Source organism: Salmo trutta, chromosome 31, assembly GCF_901001165.1.
Source record: "Salmo trutta chromosome 31, fSalTru1.1, whole genome shotgun sequence".
NCBI lineage: Eukaryota > Metazoa > Chordata > Actinopteri > Salmoniformes > Salmonidae > Salmo > Salmo trutta.
In genome coordinates, this window is record NC_042987.1 from 41,165,466 (window position 1) to 41,189,999 (window position 24,534).

The window sequence follows — 24,534 nt, forward strand, 5'->3', positions numbered from 1 at the left end:
GGGGCAAAAGACAACGACGGTCGGTGAGACCAAATTCATGCAATAAATGGATATTAACTCCTATCACTGTAATACTGGAGCAACGGTGCAACAATACAATCAATGGATCTACACATCTGATGACTGCATTGTTCGGGAATGAGAATTCATAAGCTCCATATCGTATAAGTATTCGGTAATCTCAAGTCATAAGGTATTTTATTAACATGTTTTTGATTTTCCGGTAAGGCTCGTCATTGTAAATAAGCATTTATTCTTAACTGACTTGCCTAGTTAAATAAAGATTAGATGAAAAAAAATACACATATATATATATATATATATATATATATATATATTCAATTTAAAATTTCGATTTTCTTATTTTTTTTCTCTATTTCTAAAAGGCTGAAATGTTTATTTTTCTGTGCTGCTAAAACATATCCCACTATGTACCGTGCTTTTCCTTTATTTTATTAACACATTTACATCTCTAACACACAAGAGGGCAAAAAAAAATCAAAAAAACACTGGTTCCTCTCTATATCCAGAAATGACACCTACAGCACACCGTACCAAGGCACAGGAGTATAATTGAAATGTAACCTTTATTTAACTAGATTTAAACATTATTTTTATTAATTGAGCTTTATTTAACTTGGCACGTCAGTTTAAGAACAAATATTCTTATTTACAATGACGGGCCTACACCGGACAAACCCGGACGACGCTGGGCCAATTGTGCGCCGCCCTACGGGGACTCCCAATCACGGCCCGGTTGTCCTGGATATATCCTGGATATATCTGGTAGGTAGAATAGGTACAATATGGCGAAATGTCCAACTAGCTTTATATGGGTTATAGGGACGGTTTCTAGACTTGGGACACTCGGTTCACTACGCTATAGGGGAGAGGTTCTGATCTATCACAAAGCCAAAGCCTTGTTGTCCTCCTCTCTCCCTGACACCCATGTACTGTATCTCCATTGTGGACTGTCGAAAGGGGCAATCGGGAGCTGAACTATCCAGCTGTTGCGTATACCAACTCTACATTGTGACTCGTGTGTCAAGAGGGGATGTGTGGACTTGATCCTTGGAACTGTGTATGGAATGGAACCAAAGAGAGTGATAATCTCACTGGCAATCGGATACCGAATTCCAAACCGACCCCTTGCCCCTTTACCCCTAAGGCCTAGCGACTTCATACCGATCTGAAAGTATAGGATAGGTGTAAGCAGTCTGGTAACACGATAATACCACCACCTTTCCCTGAGATAAGACAGGTAGAGCTTCCAACATATTCGATCATACTACACCAGTACAATCCCCTTGAGATCTACAGAAATACCTAGGGCGTAAGGTGCTAGGGGGGGTAGGGCCTAGGGGGTAGGTTGGTAGGGGTCTATTTGGGACTCGGACGTGGGTCTTACTAGCAGCAGCGTTTGTTAGACGGAGGGGGCTGCCGGATTATCTTGAAGGACTCGTTACTCTCTAAATCTGGATTCTCCAGGGGCGGAATCTGTTTACCTGAAACACAACACAACATGGATCATTACGCAAACTATTACCCTGTGGTTGCTTCTCAGATGGCACCGTTTTCCCCATTATAGTGCTGTCGAAAAGTAGTGCACAATAATAGAGTGCCATTTGAGAAGCACCCTGATTACCGTCTTAGGTTTCATAGAATGTTGTGATGGTAACTTATGTCTAAAACAAACATATATCAAAAGATATTCGCAATGCTTTACAGCGAAAAAAAAATGACTTTGAATAAAGAGCTTAGCATGATGCATGGGCTGTGATCAATTCAGGTAAGTGATTTGATTTTAAAATAAAAACAACTTTTGAAATAAACTTCTAATTTTCACTTAATTTTACTTCCCGAATGAACTGACTTCAATTCAAATTGAACCCAACCCTGGTAACAATGAATGGCAAACAAACCATATGAGATGTGGTTGGATGGAATGAAACACATTGAAATATAAACACTTACTGATCTTCTGAAAGAGCTCCTCCACATTGACAGCGTTTCTGGCGCTGGTCTCCATGAAGATAGCTGCGATGGACTCAGCAAAGTCCTTAGCTTCCTTCATAGGAACTTCCCTGTTAAAAAAAAGAGACACTACAATTAGTACTGGGGTTGACTCATCAACAGAGCTTCCAGAACAAACAGCCTTTAACATGGCGGTGGTGGTGTTACACTCCTGAGAATGTCCGCTGAAAAGTCTTCAAGTTGTTAACTAAACAAAAAAAAAGGTGCTCAGTCAGTAAGCGCCACTTCCTGTATTTCTGGGAATTCAGAATGACCACTTCCTAGTCAGAAAAGCAGTAACACGTCATGCGGGTTGTAAATGCAGTACAGAGCTGTACAGCGGTGAAGTACTAATACATAAGAAATACTTTGAATGAACTCAATAACTATCTATCAGACTTTATATTGCACAGAAAAAGAGGAAGGCTGAAAGTTTGTAAATTGCAGCTACTATATTAATGTAGAAGGTCTAGCACTATGTCATCACCAGATGTAAAACTGGGCATGTCATGCTTGTATAATTGCAAAATGGCTCAGAGATGAACAATGCTCTAAATTAATTAAAATGACTTTTGCTTTACATTTCCATACTCATTACTCAGTGTTATGACTGGTGACAGAAACTCAAGTCAGCACAGAAGTGAAACATAACCCAATTCTTAACAGAACTTTTTAAGATCTGGAGAGATATTTGCAAACACCTTGGGAGAAAGGATTCCTCCTCTGCTCTGACTCAATGTATTAATAACAGGGTCTTTCTACCTGGCTTTCTGATTTTCCAACTTTGGTACCGGATAGGTATAAGGACAATATCACCATTTTTTTTTTTTTATGGGGACACATTGCTATCGTTTCAGAAACCCCCCCCCCCCCTGCCAAAAGAAATGGCTGTACGACACAGACAATTCTTTGGGTATTTGCAAGTAAGACATTTTATTGAATCCAAGATGGTGTTCCCTCCCACAGAACCCAATACGAACGCCAGGGGACAATCTCCTGTTGAAAGCTGAAATACCTAAACACTTTTATTTCTTCATTTTATATTGATATACACTCTAATGTTGAAAGTAACTCAAGTGCTCTGATTAGGGTATGGGAAACGGAGCTGGGAAGAGAGGCCCCAGAAATCCTAAATTGGACAAAGGCTGTGCTCAAAGCAAGACGACTTATCACCTGCAACAAGATGCCATAGATGCAGTATAAGATTCTGCCAAGGGTTCATGGGACTTTCTGATAGCTGTTGGAAGTGGAGGTTCATGGAACTTTCTGATAGCTGTTGGAAGTGGAGGTTCATGGGACTTTCTGACACCTGTTGGAAGTGGAGGTTCATGGGACTTTCTGACACCTGTTGGAAGTGGAGGTCCATGGGACTCTCTGATATCTGTTGGAAGTGGAGGTCCATGGGACTCTCTGAGATCTGTTGGAAGTGGAGGTTCATGGGACTCTCTGACACCTGTTGGAAGTGGAGGTTCATGGGACTCTCTGACACCTGTTGGAAGTGGAGGTTCATGGGACTCTCTGACACCTGTTGGAAGTGGAGGTCCATGGGACTCTCTGACACCTGTTGGAAGTGGAGGTTCATGGGACTCTCTGACACCTGTTGGAAGTGGAGGTTCATGGGACTCTCTGACACCTGTTGGAAGTGGAGGTTCATGGGACTCTCTGACACCTGTTGGAAGTGGAGGTCCATGGGACTCTCTGACACCTGTTGGAAGTGGAGGTTCATGGGACTCTCTGATATCTGTTGGAAGTGGAGGTTCATGGGACTCTCTGATATCTGTTGGAAGTGGAGGTCCATGGGACTCTCTGACACCTGTTGGAAGTGGAGGTCCATGGGACTCTCTGATATCTGTTGGAAGTGGAGGTTCATGGGACTCTCTGACACCTGTTGGAAGTGGAGGTTCATGGGACTCTCTGACACCTGTTGGAAGTGGAGGTTCATGGGACTCTCTGACACCTGTTGGAAGTGGAGGTCCATGGGACTCTCTGACACCTGTTGGAAGTGGAGGTTCATGGGACTCTCTGACACCTGTTGGAAGTGGAGGTACATGGGACTCTCTGACACCTGTTGGAAGTGGAGGTCCATGGGACTCTCTGACACCTGTTGGAAGTGGAGGTTCATGGGACTCTCTGATATCTGTTGGAAGTGGAGGTCCATGGGACTCTCTGACATCTGTTGGAAGTGGAGGTCCATGGGACTCTCTGACATCTGTTGGAAGTGGAGGTTCATGGGACTCTCTGACACCTGTTGGAAGTGGAGGTCCATGGGACTCTCTGATATCTGTTGGAAGTGGAAGAAGGACAAAGTCCCTCTTTTCTGGACTGGCCATCTGTTCTGAACTTTCATTACAATGTCCTGGGAAAATGTGAAAACAGAGCTGGAGGGCATGGTCAGGTATCCTATATGAATGGCCCCATGGCTATTTGTATCAGGTGTCGTCGGGAACAGACCCTTACTCACCTTAACACAGCTCAATCTTCTTACAAAAATGACTCTTTGTGGCCCGCAAATGAATTCTCCTTAACTGGATAAAAGACCGCCAACCATAAATCAGTGGTAGTGTGAGATGTGTTACCACTGGAGAAAATGAGTGCTATATTTAGGGAGGGGATTTCTATACAATATGTGACCTAGTTCTACTATCTCTTCTCCCTAATATTGCTTATACAGCCCCCTGAGAGGTGTCAATATAAAAATTCAATGAATCTATGGGTCAACTGGACCCTGGTCACGCCCTGACCATAGAGAGCCTTTTATTCTCTATGTTGGTTAGGTCGGGGTGTGACTAGGATGGGTTATCTAGGTTGTTTTATGTCTATGTTGGCCTGGTATGGTTCCCAATCAGAGGCAGCTGTTTATCGTCGTCTCTGATTGGGGATCATATTTAGGCAGCCATTTCCCCACTGTGTTTTGGTGGGATCTTGTTTTGAGTTAGTAGCATGTAGCACCGCTGATGTCATGGTTAGTTGTTTCTTTATTTGTTTTGTTCAAAGGTTCGCTTCATAAAATATGTGGATCTCAGAGCATGCTGTGTCTTGGTCCGTCTCTCCACACAGCCGTGACAACCCTCGTCAATTTGACTCTGTATTTTATATACTTTATATACTATATACTATACTACTACTAAGAAAGAAAGAAAAAGAACAAATCAGTATTGGAAACATTAATAGCAGACTACTTAAAGTGAATGTATAATTCTTATTGTTAGTGTGTACTTGTTTACTTTCATTGTATTGTTTTGCTGTTTGTTTCCTGTTTCAAAATGTATGTACGTACAATCTATTTACGATGTTGACCTGAACAAGAAAAAAATCTATTAAATAATAATAATAATTGATACCTGATGTCCCCCAAGTCGTTTTTGTTCCCTGCGATGGCTACAACGATGTCCTCAGGACCATGTTCTTTCAGCTCCTTCACCCATTTCTTCAGTGTCTGGAAAGAGTCCTGGCAGACAGACAGACAGACAGACAGACAGACAGACAGACAGACAGACAGACAGACAGACAGACAGACAGACAGACAGACAGACAGCCAGAGACAATACAATGGCCAGGTTACACTTTACTTCAGGGCTGATGGGTCAAACCTGGCTTTTTATACAAAGCCTAATTTCTCTAGCCTGGGCCTGTATTCATAAAGCATTTCAGAGTAGTTGTGCTGATCTAGGATCAGGTCTTCATTATCCACAGCTCTGGGCTGATCTAGGATCAGGTCTTCATTACCCACAGCTCTGGGCTGGTCTAGGATCAGGTCTTCATTATCCACAGCTCTGGGCTGATCTAGGATCAGGTCTTCATTACCCACAGCTCTGGGCTGATCTAGGATCAGGTCTTCATTACCCACAGCTCTGGGCTGATCTAGGATCAGGTCTTCATTACCCACAGCTCTGGGCTGGTCTAGGATCAGGTCTTCATTATCCACAGCTCTGGGCTGATCTAGGATCAGGTCTTCATTATCCACAGCTCTGGGCTGATCTAGGATCAGGTCTTCATTATCCACAGCTCTGGGCTGATCTAGGATCAGGTCTTCATTACCCACAGCTCTGGGCTGGTCTAGGATCAGGTCTTCATTATCCACAGCTCTGGGCTGATCTAGGATCAGGTCTTCATTATCCACAGCTCTGGGCTGATCTAGGATCAGGTCTTCATTATCCACAGCTCTGGGCTGATTCTAGGATCAGGTCTTCATTATCCACAGCTCTGGGCTGATCTAGGATCAGGTCTTCCCTGCCCATCTAAACTGATTGATAATAATCTAAAAAAGCAGATCAGCACTGATACACTGAGAAGCTTTATGAATAGGAGCCCTGGCCTCAGATCAGTTTGGCATGACAACGAAGATAGGAGTTGGCAAGACAGCACAAATAGATCTGGGGAACCGGGCTATAACGTCTTGTCGTCTGGAATCCACGCATGACTATCCGTTCCGTTCCTTACCAGTTTGGTGATGTCATAGACTATGACAGCGGCGGCAGAGCCTCTGTAGTACATGGGGGCCAGCGAGTGGAACTGGAATACAACGACACATTATGTTACAGTCGATAGTAGAACAACAGTATAAATTCCTATCTGCACAAGCAAGTGCAGGTTGCAGTTCATTAGCCGATATATCCAGTATCCGATATATCCAGTTCATTAGCCGGCTTTGACTTGCTTATAACTCAGTTATAACTGTTTGGTATCGCCTTTTCATGGTAGATATTCACGGTAGATATTCATGGTACATATTCATGGTACATATTCACGGTACATATTCACGGTACATATTCATGGTAGATATTCACGGTACATATTCATGGTAGATATTCACGGTACATATTCATGGTAGATATTCACGGTAGATATTCACGGTACATATTCACGGTACATATTCATGGTAGATATTCACGGTACATATTCATGGTAGATATTCACGGTACATATTCATGGTAGATATTCACGGTAGATATTCACGGTACATATTCACGGTACATATTCATGGTAGATATTCACGGTAGATATTCACGGTACATATTCACGGTACATATTCATGGTAGATATTCACGGTAGATATTCATGGTGCATATTCATGGTACATATTCACGGTACATATTCATGGTACATTACCAGGCATGTAGCCAACTCTCTCAGCTTTAGTTTGGAAAAGAAAAAACATTCTAAGTTGAAAATACAAACCAGGAAATGCAACAATGTTGGACGAAGGGATGATGAGATAACCAAGTGATTTAACATTAGACATTAGACGATAATTAGGTCCAGGACGATACCAGTATCAAGATACTCGTTAGTATCGTGACAAGGAAACAAAACACGAAACGGATTTCACCAGTATCTACTATCTATCCCACTACTACCCAGGCAGCCTACACACACACACACACACACACACACACACACCCTTGTGAGTCATTATGTCACAACAGTGCTATGAACCTTGAACCCTGACCTCTCAGTGTGTCTCAGAATAACCAATCACATGATCCCTTCGAAAGGATACATCATGATACCTAGTCGCCTGTAAATGTGACTGTGCAAGACTTGACAAGTGTCTGGATACACACTTTGGAACCAAGAAGTAAACGGTGAAAAGGGTTGCCATGCCAACTCTCTCCATTGACCCCTGGAACCAGACTTTACCTCCTAGCAAGCACTGAAGCTACTGTAGGATATTTGTTTTTAATGAAACGTAAACAATGTGGACAGATTTGTATAAAATCTCTCCCCGAATGAGTTTAGCTCAAGCTGTCAACCAAATAAAATCAAATGTTATTGGTCACATACACATGGTTAGCAGATGTTAATGCGAGTGTAGCGAAATGCTGGTGCTTCCAGTTCCAACAGTGCAGTAATATCTAACAAGTAATATAACAATTCCCCAACAGCTACCTAATACACACAAATCTAAAGGGGTGAATGAGAATATGTACATATAAGTATATGGATGAGCGATGGCCGAGGGGCATAGGCAAGGTGCAGTAGATGGTATAAAATACATTATATACACATGTGATATGAGTAATGTAAGATATGTAAACATAATTAAAGTGCCATTATTTAAAGTGGCATTGTTTAAAAAAGTGACTAGTGATCCATTTATTAAAGTGTCCAGTGATTTGGGTCTCAGTGTAGGCAGCAGCCTCTCTCTGAGTTATAAACAGATGAAGGATGAGCAAAGGCAGAAACAACCGATGAACAAACGAGAGATGAGTAGTTGAAACATATAGCGGATGGTCAAAGACGAGGTACCTAACCCACCCTTTCCTGTCCCGCTGTGTCCCAGATGAGGAACTTGTGTAGTTCATGTCCACACGGTACCGTCTTGGTTAAAAACGATGCCCTGCAAAAAATAACACAGAACGTTAGGCCAAGCAGTTGGTCTCACCATTATACAACTGTGAATGATATAGAAGGAAATAGAATAACTAACTGTTTCCTGTGAGGGATGTTGTATGTTTTAGATCAGAGATGGGTAACTTTGATGGGGGGGTGGGGGCACAGAATGGGGGGGGGGCACAGGACACAGTGCCCCCTCCCTGCAAGATAAACATTTTAGCCCCACCCCCACCCGTGACTGTGAAGAGAAAACATTCACGTTTTAAAAATGTATTTCCTGCAATTCTGCACATTTTGGAAATTGGTCCTCAGGCCTACAAAAGGGGAGCCATGTGGCCCGCGCACCGCCAGTTATCCATCCCTGTTTTAGATTCACTGAGTCCCGCGCACCGCCAGTTATCCATCCCTGTTTTAGATTCACCGTGGCCCGCGCACCGCCAGTTATCCATCCCTGTTTTAGATTCACTGTGGCCCGCGCACCGCCAGTTATCCATCCCTGTTTTAGATTCACCGTGGCCCGCGCACCGCCAGTTATCCATCCCTGTTTTAGATTCACCGTGGCCCGCGCACCGCCAGTTATCCATCCCTGTTTTAGATTCACTGAGTCCCGCGCACCGCCAGTTATCCATCCCTGTTTTAGATTCACTGTGGCCCGCGCACCGCCAGTTATCCATCCCTGTTTTAGATTCACCGTGGCCCGCACACCGCCAGTTATCCATCCCTGTTTTAGATTCACCGTGGCCCGCGCACCGCCAGTAATCCATCCCTGTTTTAGATTCACCGTGGCCCGCGCACCGCCAGTTATCCATCCCTGTTTTAGATTCACCGTGGCCCGCGCACCGCCAGTTATCCATCCCTGTTTTAGATTCACCGTGGCCCGCGCACCGCCAGTTATCCATCCCTGTTTTAGATTCACCGTGGCCCGCGCACCGCCAGTTATCCATCCCTGTTTTAGATTCACCGTGGCCCGCGCACCGCCAGTTATCCATCCCTGTTTTAGATTCACCGTGGCCCGCGCACCGCCAGTTATCCATCCCTGTTTTAGATTCACCGTGGCCCGCGCACCGCCAGTAATCCATCCCTGTTTTAGATTCACTGAGGCCCGCGCACCGCCAGTAATCCATCCCTGTTTTAGATTCACCGTGGCCCGCGCACCGCCAGTTATCCATCCCTGTTTTAGATTCACTCACTAGTTACTACCAGATCTATTATGACATACACAATCAGATGAGAAAGCAGACAAAGAAAACAGTCTTTGGATATAAAGCCCTTATTTCCAGCAAAATCCTCCCAACACATATTTTGCTAATCTCATTTTCTTCAGACAGAGAACTTGGGTTTGAGTCTTATTTTCGATTTTGATGCAATTAAAATTGAGATTCCTGAAAAAGGTGTCCACAACAGGACAGGCTGAAAGCTGATTACACACTTGTTGCTACCTATTGCGTAGAAGAAGGTATTAATGCTCTGACAACTTACCCTATCGTTGGACTGATGTTATGGTCGAAATGGTCTTGTACAAAGCGACATACAATACTAGACTTGCCCACTCCAGTATCCTGCAAAAACAAAGAAGTTTGGTGAAATGTAATGTAGGGGCTGCTCTGTCTGTCTACAAAAGACAAAAAAATAAATAAATAGATCAGAAAAAAATGCTTGAGAAGATACAGTATGTTATTGCCAAAAGCATCCTAGTACTCTGTGTTGCTTGTTTTGCAAACCAAGGACAAATGTTTTGTTGGTGTCGTCATGTCGACCATTGTGATGCAGGCAAGAATAACTAAGCACTTCCATGGTCATGGATTTTTGGAATCCTTCAGGATAAGAGTCTGTCCTGTATACTTTGTCAATGACTAATTAGGGCAAAAATGATGGGAAATGTACACAATTATCTAAAAATGTTATACTAGTTATCATACGAAGAATATTTAAAAGATATTATGTGATATATTTATTATATTTTTCAAACCTAAATGGTCAACAATGTATTTTTTGTGTACTCCTATAATTGATTGAACTGTACATAATTGCCTGTACGTTGTGTCGCAGTAAAAAGGGGATCCATTCTACTCAAGAACATTTCTAGTTTCCAAATCCACAAAGTTTAAACTCACAGCAGCGTCGCTGCTCATTCTGTGGCCCTTAAAGAGAGTAGCCAAGCAGCTTAAATGCAGTACGTTTTTTCATATTAGACATACAGTGCCTTCAGAAAGGATTAACACCCCTTGACTTTTTCCACATTTTGTTGTTCCAGTCTGAATATTCCCTGGCCTAAACACAATACCCCATAATGACATCACAATAACCCATAATGACATGACAATAACCCCACAATGACGTCACAATACCCCATAATGACATCACAATACCCCATAATGGCATCACATTAACCCCAAAATGACATCACAATACCCCATAATGACATCACAATAACCCCATAATGTCAAAGTGGAATGTTTTTAGAAAGTTTTACAAATTAATAAAAAAATTAAAAGCTGAAATGTCTTGTGTCAATAAGTAGTCAATCCCTTTGTTATGGTTATAACCTATAGCCTAAATGAGTTCAGGAGTACAAAGTAGCTTAACAAGTCACATAATAAGTAACATGGTGTCACTCTGTGTGCAATAATAGTGTTTAACATGATTTCTGAATGACTACCTCATCTCTGTACCAAACAAACAATTATCTGTAAGGTCCCTCAGTCGAGCAGTGAATTTCAAACACAGACTCATCCACAAAGACCAGGGAGGTTTTCCAATGCTTTGCAAGGAAGAGCACCTATTGGTAGATGTGTAAAAATACAAATAAATTTTTAAAAAGCAGACATTGAATATCTTTTTGAGCATGGTGAAGTTATTAATTACACTTTTGATAGTGGATCAATACACTCAGTCACTACAGAGATACAGGTGTCCTTCCTGACTCAGTTGCTGGAGAGGAAGGAAACCACTCAGGGATTTCACCATGAGGCCAATGGTGACTTTAAAACAGCTACAGAGTTTAATGGTTGTGATAGGAGAAAACTGATGGATGGATCAACAACACTGTAGTTACTCCACAATATTAACCTAAATGACATAGTGAAAAAACAAAGCCTGTACAGAATAAAAATATTCCAAAACATGCATCCTGTTTGCAACAAGACACTAAAGTAATAATACAAAAAATGTGGCAAAGCAATTAGCTTTTTGTCCTGAATACAAAGTGTTATGTTTGGGGCAAATACAATACAACACGAGTACCACTCTCCATATTTTCAAGCATAGTGGTGGCTGCATCATGTTATGGGTATGTTTGTAATTGTTAAGGACTGGGGGAGTTTTTCAGGATAAAAAGAAACTGAATGGAGCTAAGAACAGGGTAAATCCTAGAGGAAGACCTGGTTCTGCTTTCCACCAGACACTGGGAGATGAATTCACCTTTCAGCAGGACAACAACCTAAAACACAAGGCCAAATCTTTCTTACCAAGAAGACAGTGAATGTTCCTGAGTGGCTGAGTTAAAGATTTGACTTAAATCTGCTTGAAAATCTATTGCACGACCTGAAAATGGTTGCCTTGCAATGATTAACAATCAATTTGACAGAGGTTGAAGAATTTGAAAAACAACAAATGGGCAAATGTTGCACAATCCACTTGTGGAAAACTCTTAGAGACGTACCCAGAAAGACTCACAGCTGTAATCGCTGCCAAAGGTGTTTCTAACATGGGGACTTATCTAATCAATATATATTACTGTTTTATTTAGAATTATAATTTTTCTGTACAAATTTTATAATTTTTCTTCCACATTGTGTCATTCTACTCAATCAGATGACATCCTATCGGGTTATCATATTACACCGATATATTTACACATATATATATTATATATTATATTTACACAAATACATGGAGCACATCAGCAGTTTACAATAAAACTGAATTGCCAGTGTAGTTTTCATAAGATACAAGAAAATGAAAATGATTAAAAGAGAAACACAAATGAAGAAAATAGTACTGGTACTTCCTGTATATAGCTCCACATTGATCTGGTACTCCCTGTATATAGCTCCACATTGATCTGGTACTCCCTGTATATAGCTCCACATTGATCTGGTACTTCCTGTATATAGCTCCACATTGATCTGGTACTTCCTGTATATAGCTCCACATTGATCTGGTACTTCCTGTATATAGCTCCACATTGATCTGGTACTCCCTGTATATAGCTCCACATTGATCTGGTACTTCCTGTATATAGCTCCACATTGATCTGGTACTTCCTGTATATAGCTCCACATTGATCTGGTACTCCCTGTATATAGCTCCACATTGATCTGGTACTGGTACTCCCTGTATATAGCTCCACATTGATCTGGTACTCCCTGTATATAGCTCCACATTGATCTGGTACTTCCTGTATATAGCTCCACATTGATCTGGTACTCCCTGTATATAGCTCCACATTGATCTGGTACTCCCTGTATATAGCTCCACATTGATCTGGTACTGGTACTCCCTGTATATAGCTCCACATTGATCTGGTACTCCCTGTATATAGCTCCACACTGATCTGGTACTCCCTGTATATAGCTCCACATTGATCTGGTACTCCCTGTATATAGCTCCACATTGATCTGGTACTCCCTGTATATAGCTCCACATTGATCTGGTACTTCCTGTATATAGCTCCACATTGATCTGGTACTTCCTGTATATAGCTCCACATTGATCTGGTACTTCCTGTATATAGCTCCACATTGATCTGGTACTTCCTGTATATAGCTCCACATTGATCTGGTACTGGTACTCCCTGTATATAGCTCCACATTGATCTGGTACTGGTACTCCCTGTATATAGCTCCACATTGATCTGGTACTGGTACTCCCTGTATATAGCTCCACAGTGATCTGGTACTGGTACTCCCTGTATATAGCTCCACATTGATCTGGTACTCCCTGTATATAGCTCCACATTGATCTGGTACTCCCTGTATATAGCTCCACATTGATCTGGTACTGGTACTCCCTGTATATAGCTCCACATTGATCTGGTACTCCCTGTATATAGCTCCATATTGATCTGGTACTCCCTGTATATAGCTCCACATTGATCTGGTACTCCCTGTATATAGCTCCACATTGATCTGGTACTCCCTGTATATAGCTCCACATTGATCTGGTACTCCCTGTATATAGCTCCACATTGATCTGGTACTCCCTGTATATAGCTCCACATTGATCTGGTACTGGTACTCCCTGTATATAGCTCCACATTGATCTGGTACTCCCTGTATATAGCTCCACAGTGATCTGGTACTCCCTGTATATAACTCCACATTGATCTGGTACTTCCTGTATATAGCTCCACATTGATCTGGTACTTCCTGTATATAGCTCCACATTGATCTGGTACTCCCTGTATATAGCTCCACATTGATCTGGTACTGGTACTCCCTGTATATAGCTCCACATTGATCTGGTACTCCCTGTATATAGCTCCACATTGATCTGGTACTCCCTGTATATAGCTCCACATTGATCTGGTACTCCCTGTATATAGCTCCACATTGATCTGGTACTCCCTGTATATAGCTCCATTCTTGTGTATTTTATTCCTTGTTTTAATATTTTATTTTGTATGAGAATTTATTTTACTCTCAATCGTTATGAAAAGGCTCGTAAGCGAACATTTCACGGTAAAGTTTACACCCATTGTATTCGCTGTCTCTGTCTTAATGGAATGTCATACCAAGGATCATTTAGCTATTTGATTTAGAATTTTAGGACCTCTTTAGGTATCAACATTTTTTGTACTATTTGATAAAATATTAGGCCCTAATCCATGGATTTCACATGACTGTGCAGGAGCCAGGCCCAGCCAATCAGACTGAGTTTTTTCCCCACAAGAAGGCTTTATTACAGATAGAAATACTCCTCAGTTTCATCAGCTGTCCGGGTGGCTGGTCTCAGACGATCCCGCAGGTATAGAACCCGGATGTGGAGGTACTGGGCTGGCGTGGTTACATGTGGTCTGCCGTTGTGAAGCCGATTGTAAGTACTTCCAAATTCTCAAAGGAATTGTTGGGAGGTGGCTTATGTTAGAGAAATTAACAATCAATTCTCTGGCAACAGCTCTGGTGGACATTCCTGTAGTCAGCATGAAAATTGCACGTTCCCTCAAAACATCTGTGGCGTTGTGTCGTGTGACAAAGCTGCATATTTTTAGAGTGGCCTTCTATTGTCCCCTGCACAAGGTGCACCTGTGTAATGATCATACTGTTTAATCAGCTTCTTGATATGCCACACCTGTTAGGTTGATGGATTATCTTGGCAAAGCAGAAAAGTTCAGTAACGGGGATGTAAACAAATTTGTGAGAAACATTCGACATTCGAGAGAAATAAGCTTTTTGTACGTATGGAACATTTCTGGGATCTTTTATTTCAGCTCCTGAAACATGGGACCAACACTTTACATGTTGCGTTTATATTTTTGTTCAGTATAAATCATAAGGAATAAGGTTTTGAAGTGCCTGTTCTATACCTAGGAGATATAAGACGGCTCAGGAAATATTTTCCTTTTTTTTTTGGACGCATATTTTTGTTGGCATAAAAACGACCTCCATACTTCCATTCATTTGTATGGGTTACCTTCAGACAAGTCATTATCGTGTTCGTAAGCACCTCCCCTTTTCCACAGTGAGATCATATTAGTTTTAAACCCGTTCGGACGCTACAGACGTTTTCGTGAGAAGACCAATCAGGTTTGACAAACACCGCTGTAGCTTGGCCACCTTCCACCTCAGATGCGGAAAAGGCCGCGAGGCGGATGCGATGGATTGAGATGCAGCCCATGCAAAAACTAGATATCGAGTTGAAACTGACAGGTTTTGTTTTTCCAATATGAAAAACATACTGCATAAAAGCTGATTGGACACACAATTGTTTTTTTTTTAACAAATCTACTGAACATTGTGCAATATGAATGGGCTAAGTAACAATGGGATTTAAATGTGTTTTCTAAAGTGTATTATTATAATTATTAAAAAATTAATTATAATAAGAATATAATTATTAATATTGTTATTACTATTATTATTAACAGTAGCATTATAAATAATGTCCCCCCTTGGGTTGTGCCGTGGCGGAGATCTTTGTGGGTTATACTTGGCCTTGTCTCAGGATGGTAAGTTGGTGGTTGAAGGTATCTCTCTAGTGGTGTGGGGGCTGTGCTTTGGCAAAGTGGGTGGGGTTATATCCTGCCTGTTTGGCCCTGTCCGGGGGGTATCATCGGATGGGGCCACAGTGTCTCCTGACCCCTCCTGTCTCAGCCTCCAGTATTTATGCTGCAGTAGTTTATGTGTCGTGGGGCTAGGGTCAGTCTGTTATATCTGGAGTATTTCTCCCGTCTTATCCGGTGTCCTGTGTGAATTTAAGTATGCTCTCTCTAATTCTTTCTTTCTTTCTCTCTCTCGGAGGACCTGAGCCCTAGGACCATGCCTCAGGACTACCTGGCATGATGACTCCTTGCTGTCCCCAGTCCACCTGGCCGTGCTGCTGCTCCAGTTTCAACTGTTCTGCCTGCGGCTATGAAACCCTGACCTGTTCACCGGACGTGCTACCTGTCCCAGACCTGCTGTTTTCAACTCTCTAGAGATAGAGACAGCAGGAGCGGTAGAGATACTCTGAATGATTGGCTATGAAAAAGCCAACTGACATTTACTCCTGAGGAGCTGACCTGTTGCACCCTCGACAACTACTGTGATTATTATTATTTGACCCTGCTGGTCATTTATGAACATTTGAACATCTAGGCCATGTACTGTTATAATCTCTACCTGGAACAGCCAGAAGAGGACTGGCCACCCCTCATAGCCTGGTTCCTCTCTAGGTTTCTTCCTAGGTTCTGGCCTTTCTAGGGAGTTTTTCCTAGCCACTGTGCTTCTACACCTGCATTGCTTGCTGTTTTTGGGGGGGCTTTAGGCTGGGTTTCTGTACAGCATTTTGAGATATCAGCTGATGTAAGAAGGACTTTATAAATACATTTGACTTGCGGTTGCCATGATAACTATCTAGTAATCATTACCCTTTAATGTTGTTAACAGTATTGTCAATGCTATAATACTATTTCTGCTATTAAGGCTACTAAAAGTTTTACTTTCTTGATATTATTAAACAAAATTCGATGTCTGCAAATGTAACCGATGTGAAATGGCTAGCTAGTTAGCGATGGTGCGCGCTAATAGCGTTTCAATCGGGTGACGTCACTCAATCTGAGACCTTGAAGTAGTTGTTCCCCTTGCTCTGCAAAGGCCGCGGCTTTTGTGGCGCGATGGGTAATGATGCTTCGTGGGTGTCAGTTATTGATGTGTGCAGAAGGTCCCTGGTTCGAGCCCAGGTTGGGGCGAGGAGAGGAACAGGAAGTTTATACTATTGTTACACAAACATTTCCTAATAAAATGTTTCATATTTCGATCATTTGCGTCAGGCTACTTGTAACAACTCTAACCGGATGGTGACGTAATGGCTGCTATTTAATAGTCAGAAGAGCCATTGCAAAAAAAAAATCAAAAAAATAAATGCAAGGTAAGGGAAATCACTCAACTGACAAGGACAACAAAACAAACCAAGCAGCAGTATAATTAACAACAACACATAGTTGACAGATTACACAGGGGATTGTACAGGTCTACAACTGGCCGGGGAAAGTTTAGGATTAGGTTTATGTGGCGTCGCCTTCACATATTTTCCTAAAGAAATGTCTCTCAGTGTGCAACGGTTCTTCGATAAGATAGTAAGATAATAACAGTTCCGTTTCTATTCGGTGTCAAATTATACTAGACAGAAAGGATTTCAAACGGTCGGGTTCTCAGTCTAAAAATATTCGGACGGACCGCAGACAAAGAATTTCCCAAAAAAAGACAATCGCCAAAACAATAACTTATTTCACTTACCCCAAGAAGACACACTTTCAGTTCCCGTATTGCCATTTTAAAAGCTTATGGTAACATAGGCATACTTCTTCTTTTAAATGCCTTTATCTCTCCATATTTGCTTACAACGGATTTGTTCTTTAGATAAAATACCAGAAACCCAGCCCCTAAACAGGACTAATGCCGCGTTCACAACAACTAGGACTTTGGAACTCAGAAATCTCAGACTTCCCGACGTGCGTTCAAGACAACTGGGAACTCGGTGGGGAAAGAAATATCTCCGACTGGGGGGGGGGGGGGGGGGGGGGGAGAAAAAAAACAACCGTTTTGAACTGTCATCCAACTCGGAAACTCTGGGATCTTTTCTAGAACTTCGACTTTTTCGACTTGAAGATCACCGACGTCATAATTTGACCTTGTTTCTTTTATCCTCCGAGTTTCCAGTTGCCTTGAAGGCAACATGATGACCGCCGTCCCGAAACATAACGGAAAACATTTGGAGCGACCCGAAACTGTCACGTGACGACCGTCACCGCTTCTGTTACTTTTATGTTCAGAGAGAGAGAGACAAACTAGAACAAAGACCCGGATGGGACAGAAAGAAACTATAGTACAAGATAATAAATATTTTTATTAACTTTCAACTCAGTAAAAGTGTGAGGAGAGGACAAGCAGTGGAGAATATAATGGCAACATTTCCAACATTTGCCTTATGCTGATGCCAATTGTGACTCAAAGGTCAAGCTCTGCATATCACTGACACATAAAAATAAAAAAATTAAAGAGATAAATATATTTTTGATTGATTGATTGTTTGAGAAGATACAATATTTGTGGGAAGTTTTAATTGTATTTGTTAAGAGACGACCAACAAGGGAACAATATTATTCAGTTTGACAGTTTATTTTTCACAGCCATTGGAAGCTACGAAAGCCTTTTTTTACAATATGAAAATAACCTTATGTTGAGGATTAAACCAGTTATACAACAGATCCATTTAAATAACGACAGATTCATTAATAAACAATAACATTTCCAAGTCACATTTCAAATGCTAACAGTTTTGCTCATACCAATATGTTCCAATGCTGTAGAATTTTATTTTTAAAATTTTACCTTTATTTATACAGGTTTATTCTCATTGAGATAGCGTCTCTTTTCCAAGAGAGACCTGGTCCAATAGCAGCTGGGGAAACAACGTTTCAGACAAAACAACGTACATACACTAACACAACATTAAACACAACTATAAACACACATACAGTACAATAAAAAAACATTTTACATTAAAAACGCAAACGTCTTGACTAGACTAGAATAGAACACTGTCACACTAGAATATTCTTTCAGTTAATTCACATCGTTACTTACTAAAAAAAGGAAACAGAAACGCCCAAAAACATCATAAGAGCTGAAAATAGTCCTTTTTAAAAATTGTACAATAATGTACACGCACATTCAGCTGTGCATTCCTTCTTCCGCTTTCAGCCAATCACAGATTTGACAACGATAGAGATGGACGGCATGTTTTCATTGTAACAGGTCATAAGACTATGTGTTCCTAAATTATCCATTTTAGAATCTTGACTTGTGCCGGTGTAACCGATGTGAAATGGCTAGCTAGTTAGCGGTGGTGCGCACTAATAGCGTTTCAATTGGACGACCTCACTCGCTCTGAGACCTTGAAGTAGTTGTTCCCCCTTGCTCTGCAAAGGGCCGCGGCTTTTGTGGTGCGATGGGTAACGATGCTTCGTGGGGTGGCTGTTCTCGATGTGTGCAGAAGGTCTCTGGTTCAAGCCCAGGTTGGGGCGAGGAGAGGGAAGGAAGCTATAACTCATAAGAGGGTCGTGAGCATGCAATGAAAAAAGTTTTTTTCAATGGAAAGCGAAAATTAGTGTAGTTCAGGTAGTCCATCCCTGTTTAATCTGGAGGCGAAAGAAATGCACACCTGTTTAGGAGAGGTGCTGGCTAGCAGAGTAGAACACCTGTTTAGGAGAGGTGCTGGCTAGCAGAGTAGAACACCTGTTTAGGAGAGGTGCTGGCTAGCAGAGTAGAACACCTGTTTAGGAGAGGTGCTGGCTAGCAGAGTAGAACACCTGTTTAGGAGAGGTGCTGGCTAGCAGAGTAGAACACCTGTTTAGGAGAGGTGCTAGCAGAGTAGAACACATGTTTAGGAGAGGTGCTGGCTAGCAGAGTAGAACACCTGTTTAGGAGAGGTGCTGGCTAGCAGAGTAGAACACCTGTTTAGGAGAGGTGCTGGCTAGCAGAGTAGAACACCTGTTTAGGAGAGGTGCTGGCTAGCAGAGTAGAACACCTGTTTAGGAGAGGTGCTGGCTAGCAGAGTAGAACACATGTTTAGGAGAGGTGCTGGCAGAGTAGAACACCTGTTTAGGAGAGGTGCTGGCTAGCAGAGTAGAACACCTGTTTAGGAGAGGTGCTGGCTAGCAGAGTAGAACACCTGTTTAGGAGAGGTGCTGGCTAGCAGAGTAGAACACCTGTTTAGGAGAGGTGCTAGCAGAGTAGAACACATGTTTAGGAGAGGTGCTGGCTAGCAGAGTAGAACACCTGTTAGGAGAGGTGCTGGCTAGCAGAGTAGAACACCTGTTTAGGAGAGGTGCTGGCTAGCAGAGTAGAACACCTGTTTAGGAGAGGTGCTGGCTAGCAGAGTAGAACACCTGTTTAGGAGAGGTGCTGGCTAGCAGAGTAGAACACCTGTTTAGGAGAGGTGCTGGCTAGCAGAGTAGAACACCTGTTTAGGAGAGGTGCTGGCTAGCAGAGTAGAACACCTGTTTAGGAGAGGTGCTGGCTAGCAGAGTAGAACACCTGTTTAGGAGAGGTGCTAGCTAGCAGAGTAGAACACCTGTTTAGGAGAGGTGCTGGCTAGCAGAGTAGAACACCTGTTTAGGCGAGGTGCTGGCTAGCAGAGTAGAACACCTGTTTAGGAGAGGTGCTGGCTAGCAGAGTAGAACACCTGTTTAGGAGAGGTGCTAACAGAGTAGAACACCTGTTTAGGAGAGGTGCTGGCTAGCAGAGTAGAATATCTGTTTAGGAGAGGTGCTGGCTAGCAGAGTAGAACACCTGTTTAGGAGAGGTGCTGGCTAGCGGAGAAAAACACCTGTTTAGGAGAGGTGCTGGCTAGCAGAGTAGAACACCTGTTTAGGAGAGGTGCTGGCTAGCAGAGTAGAACACCTGTTTAGGAGAGGTGCTGGCTAGCAGAGTAGAACACCTGTTTAGGAGAGGTGCTGGCTAGCAGAGTAGAACACCTGTTTAGGAGAGGTGCTGGCTAGCAGAGTAGAACACCTGTTTAGGAGAGGTGCTGGCTAGCAGAGTAGAACACCTGTTTAGGAGAGGTGCTGGCTAGCAGAGTAGAACACCTGTTTAGGAGAGGTGCTAGCTAGCAGAGTAGAACACCTGTTTAGGAGAGGTGCTGGCTAGCAGAGTAGAACACCTGTTTAGGCGAGGTGCTGGCTAGCAGAGTAGAACACCTGTTTAGGAGAGGTGCTGGCTAGCAGAGTAGAACACCTGTTTAGGAGAGGTGCTAACAGAGTAGAACACCTGTTTAGGAGAGGTGCTGGCTAGCAGAGTAGAATATCTGTTTAGGAGAGGTGCTGGCTAGCAGAGTAGAACACCTGTTTAGGAGAGGTGCTGGCTAGCGGAGAAAAACACCTGTTTAGGAGAGGTGCTGGCTAGCAGAGTAGAACACCTGTTTAGGAGAGGTGCTGGCTAGCAGAGTAGAACACCTGTTTAGGAGAGGTGCTGGCAGAGTAGAACACCTGTTTAGGAGAGGTGCTGGCTAGCGGAGTAGAACACCTGTTTAGGAGAGGTGCTGGCTAGCAGAGTAGAACACCTGTTTAGGAGAGGTGCTGGCTAGCAGAGTAGAACACCTGTTTAGGAGAGGTGCTGGCTAGCAGAGTAGAACACCTGTTTAGGAGAGGTGCTGGCTAGCAGAGTAGAACACCTGTTTAGGAGAGGTGCTGGCTAGCAGAGTAGAACACCTGTTTAGGAGAGGTGCTGGCTAGCAGAGTAGAACACCTGTTTAGGAGAGGTGCTGGCTAGCACAGTAGAACACCTGTTTAGGAGAGGTGCTGGCTAGCAGAGTAGAACACCTGTTTAGGAGAGGTGCTGGCTAGCAGAGTAGAACACCTGTTTAGGAGAGGTGCTGGCTAGCAGAGTAGAACACCTGTTTAGGAGAGGTGCTGGCTAGCAGAGTAGAACACCTGTTTAGGAGAGGTGCTGGCTAGCAGAGTATAACACCTGTTTAGGAGAGGTGCTGGCTAGCAGAGTAGAACACCTGTTTAGGAGAGGTGCTGGCTAGCAGAGTAGAACACCTGTTTAGGAGAGGTGCTGGCTAGCAGAGTAGAACACCTGTTTAGGAGAGGTGCTGGCTAGCAGAGTAGAACACCTGTTTAGGGGAGGTGCTGGCTAGCGGAGCAGAACACCTGTTTAGGGGAGGTGCTGGCTAGCAGAGTAGAACACCTGTTTAGGAGAGGTGCTGGCTAGCAGAGTAGAACACCTGTTTAGGAGAGGTGCTGGCTAGCAGAGTAGAACACCTGTTTAGGAGAGGTGCTGGCTAGCAGAGTAGAACACCTGTTTAGGAGAGGTGCTGGCTAGCAGAGTAGAACACCTGTTTAGGCGAGGTGCTGGCTGGCAGAGTAGAACACATGTTTAGGAGAGGTGCTGGCTAGCAGAGTAGAACACCTGTTTAGGAGAGGTGCTGGCTAGCAGAGTAGAACACCTGTTTAGGAGAGGTGCTGGCTAGCAGAGTAGAACACCTGTTTAGTAGAGGTGCTGGCTAGCAGAGTAGAACACCTGTTTAGGAGAGGTGCTGGCTAGCAGAGTAGAACACCTGTTTAGGAGAGGTGCTAACAGAGTAGAACACCTGTTTAGGAGAGGTGCTGGCAGAGTAGAACACCTGTTTAGGAGAGGTGCTGGCTAGCAGAGTAGAACACCTGTTTAGGCGAGGTGCTGGCTGGCAGAGTAGAACACCTGTTTAGGAGAGGTGCTGGCTGGCAGAGTAGAACACCTGTTTAGTAGAGGTGCTGGCTAGCAGAGTAGAACACCTGTTTAGGAGAGGTGCTGGCTAGCACAGTAGAACACCTGTTTAGGAGAGGTGCTGGCTAGCAGAGTAGAACACCTGTTTAGGAGAGGTGCTGGCTAGCAGAGTAGAACACCTGTTTAGGAGAGGTGCTGGCTAGCAGAGTAGAACACCTGTTTAGGAGAGGTGCTGGCTAGCAGAGTAGAACACCTGTTTAGGAGAGGTGCTGGCTAGCAGAGTAGAACACCTGTTTAGGAGACGTACTGGCTAGCAGAGTAGAACACCTGTTTAGGAGAGGTGCTAGCTAGCAGAGTAGAACACCTGTTTAGGAGAGGTGCTGGCTAGCAGAGTAGAACACCTGTTTAGGCGAGGTGCTGGCTAGCAGAGTAGAACACCTGTTTAGGAGAGGTGCTGGCTAGCAGAGTAGAACACCTGTTTAGGAGAGGTGCTGGCTAGCAGAGTAGAACACCTGTTTAGGAGAGGTACTGGCTAGCAGAGTAGAACACCTGTTTAGGAGAGGTGCTGGCAGAGTAGAACACCTGTTTAGGAGAGGTGCTGGCTAGCGGAGTAGAACACCTGTTTAGGAGAGGTGCTGGCTAGCAGAGTAGAACACCTGTTTAGGAGAGGTGCTGGCTAGCAGAGTATAACACCTGTTTAGGAGAGGTGCTGGCTAGCAGAGTAGAACACCTGTTTAGGAGAGGTGCTGGCTAGCAGAGTAGAACACCTGTTTAGGAGAGGTGCTGGCTAGCAGAGTAGAACACCTGTTTAGGAGAGGTGCTGGCTAGCAGAGTAGAACACCTGTTTAGGAGAGGTGCTGGCTAGCAGAGTATAACACCTGTTTAGGAGAGGTGCTGGCTAGCAGAGTAGAACACCTGTTTAGGAGAGGTGCTGGCTAGCAGAGTAGAACACCTGTTTAGGAGAGGTGCTGGCTAGCAGAGTAGAACACCTGTTTAGGAGAGGTGCTGGCTAGCAGAGTAGAACACCTGTTTAGGAGAGGTGCTGGCTAGCAGAGTAGAACACCTGTTTAGGAGAGGTGCTGGCTAGCAGAGTAGAACACCTGTTTAGGAGAGGTGCTGGCTAGCAGAGTAGAACACCTGTTTAGGAGAGGTGCTGGCTAGCAGAGTAGAACACCTGTTTAGGAGAGGTGCTAGCAGAGTAGAACACATGTTTAGGAGAGGTGCTGGCTAGCAGAGTAGAACACCTGTTTAGGAGAGGTGCTGGCTAGCAGAGTAGAACACCTGTTTAGGAGAGGTGCTGGCTAGCAGAGTAGAACACCTGTTTAGGAGAGGTGCTGGCTAGCAGAGTAGAACACCTGTTTAGGAGAGGTGCTGGCTAGCAGAGTAGAACACCTGTTTAGGAGAGGTGCTGGCTAGCAGAGTAGAACACCTGTTTAGGAGAGGTGCTGGCTAGCAGAGTAGAACACCTGTTTAGGAGAGGTGCTGGCTAGCAGAGTAGAACACCTGTTTAGGAGAGGTGCTGGCTAGCACAGTAGAACACCTGTTTAGGAGAGGTGCTGGCTAGCAGAGTAGAACACCTGTTTAGGAGAGGTGCTGGCTAGCAGAGTAGAACACCTGTTTAGGAGAGGTGCTGGCTAGCAGAGTAGAACACCTGTTTAGGAGAGGTGCTAACAGAGTAGAACACCTGTTTAGGAGAGGTGCTGGCTAGCAGAGTAGAATATCTGTTTAGGAGAGGTGCTGGCTAGCAGAGTAGAACACCTGTTTAGGAGAGGTGCTGGCTAGCGGAGAAGAACACCTGTTTAGGAGAGGTGCTGGCTAGCAGAGTAGAACACCTGTTTAGGAGAGGTGCTGGCTAGCAGAGTAGAACACCTGTTTAGGAGAGGTGCTGGCAGAGTAGAACACCTGTTTAGGAGAGGTGCTGGCTAGCGGAAGTAGAACACCTGTTTAGGAGAGGTGCTGGCTAGCAGAGTAGAACACCTGTTTAGGAGAGGTGCTGGCTAGCAGAGTAGAACACCTGTTTAGGAGAGGTGCTGGCTAGCAGAGTAGAACACCTGTTTAGGAGAGGTGCTGGCTAGCAGAGTAGAACACCTGTTTAGGAGAGGTGCTGGCTAGCAGAGTAGAACACCTGTTTAGGAGAGGTGCTGGCTAGCAGAGTAGAACACCTGTTTAGGAGAGGTGCTGGCTAGCAGAGTAGAACACCTGTTTAGGAGAGGTGCTGGCTAGCAGAGTAGAACACCTGTTTAGGAGAGGTGCTGGCTAGCAGAGTAGAACACCTGTT

General features: G+C 43.7%; 1 protein-coding gene across 1 annotated transcript; it reads right to left on the minus strand.

The window, feature by feature from the left end:
- Positions 1 to 363: 363 nt before the first annotated feature.
- On the minus strand, positions 364 to 17,480 carry LOC115170204 (ras-related protein Rab-31). Its single transcript, XM_029726594.1, has 7 exons — positions 17,286 to 17,480; positions 9,829 to 9,908; positions 8,272 to 8,353; positions 6,454 to 6,525; positions 5,355 to 5,461; positions 1,975 to 2,084; positions 364 to 1,505 (listed from the first exon to the last, which is right to left on the minus strand). The coding sequence occupies exons 1-7, from the start codon at positions 17,319 to 17,321 to the stop codon at positions 1,408 to 1,410; spliced, it is 585 nt and encodes a 194-aa protein (XP_029582454.1). The 5' UTR covers positions 17,322 to 17,480; the 3' UTR covers positions 364 to 1,407.
- Between the last annotated feature and the right edge of the window lie 7,054 nt (positions 17,481 to 24,534).

Bases quoted from the DNA above. Each gene is read 5' to 3' on its own strand.
- LOC115170204 (XM_029726594.1), bottom strand. From the start codon at position 17,321: ATGGCAATACGGGAACTGAAAGTGTGTCTTCTTGGG. The intron at 9,909-17,285 runs GTAAGTGAAATA...TTGTTTTTGCAG, and splicing joins TGAAAGTGTGTCTTCTTGGG to GATACTGGAGTGGGCAAGTC. The intron at 1,506-1,974 runs GTAAGTGTTTAT...GTTGTGTTTCAG, and splicing joins GGAGCTCTTTCAGAAGATCA to GTAAACAGATTCCGCCCCTG.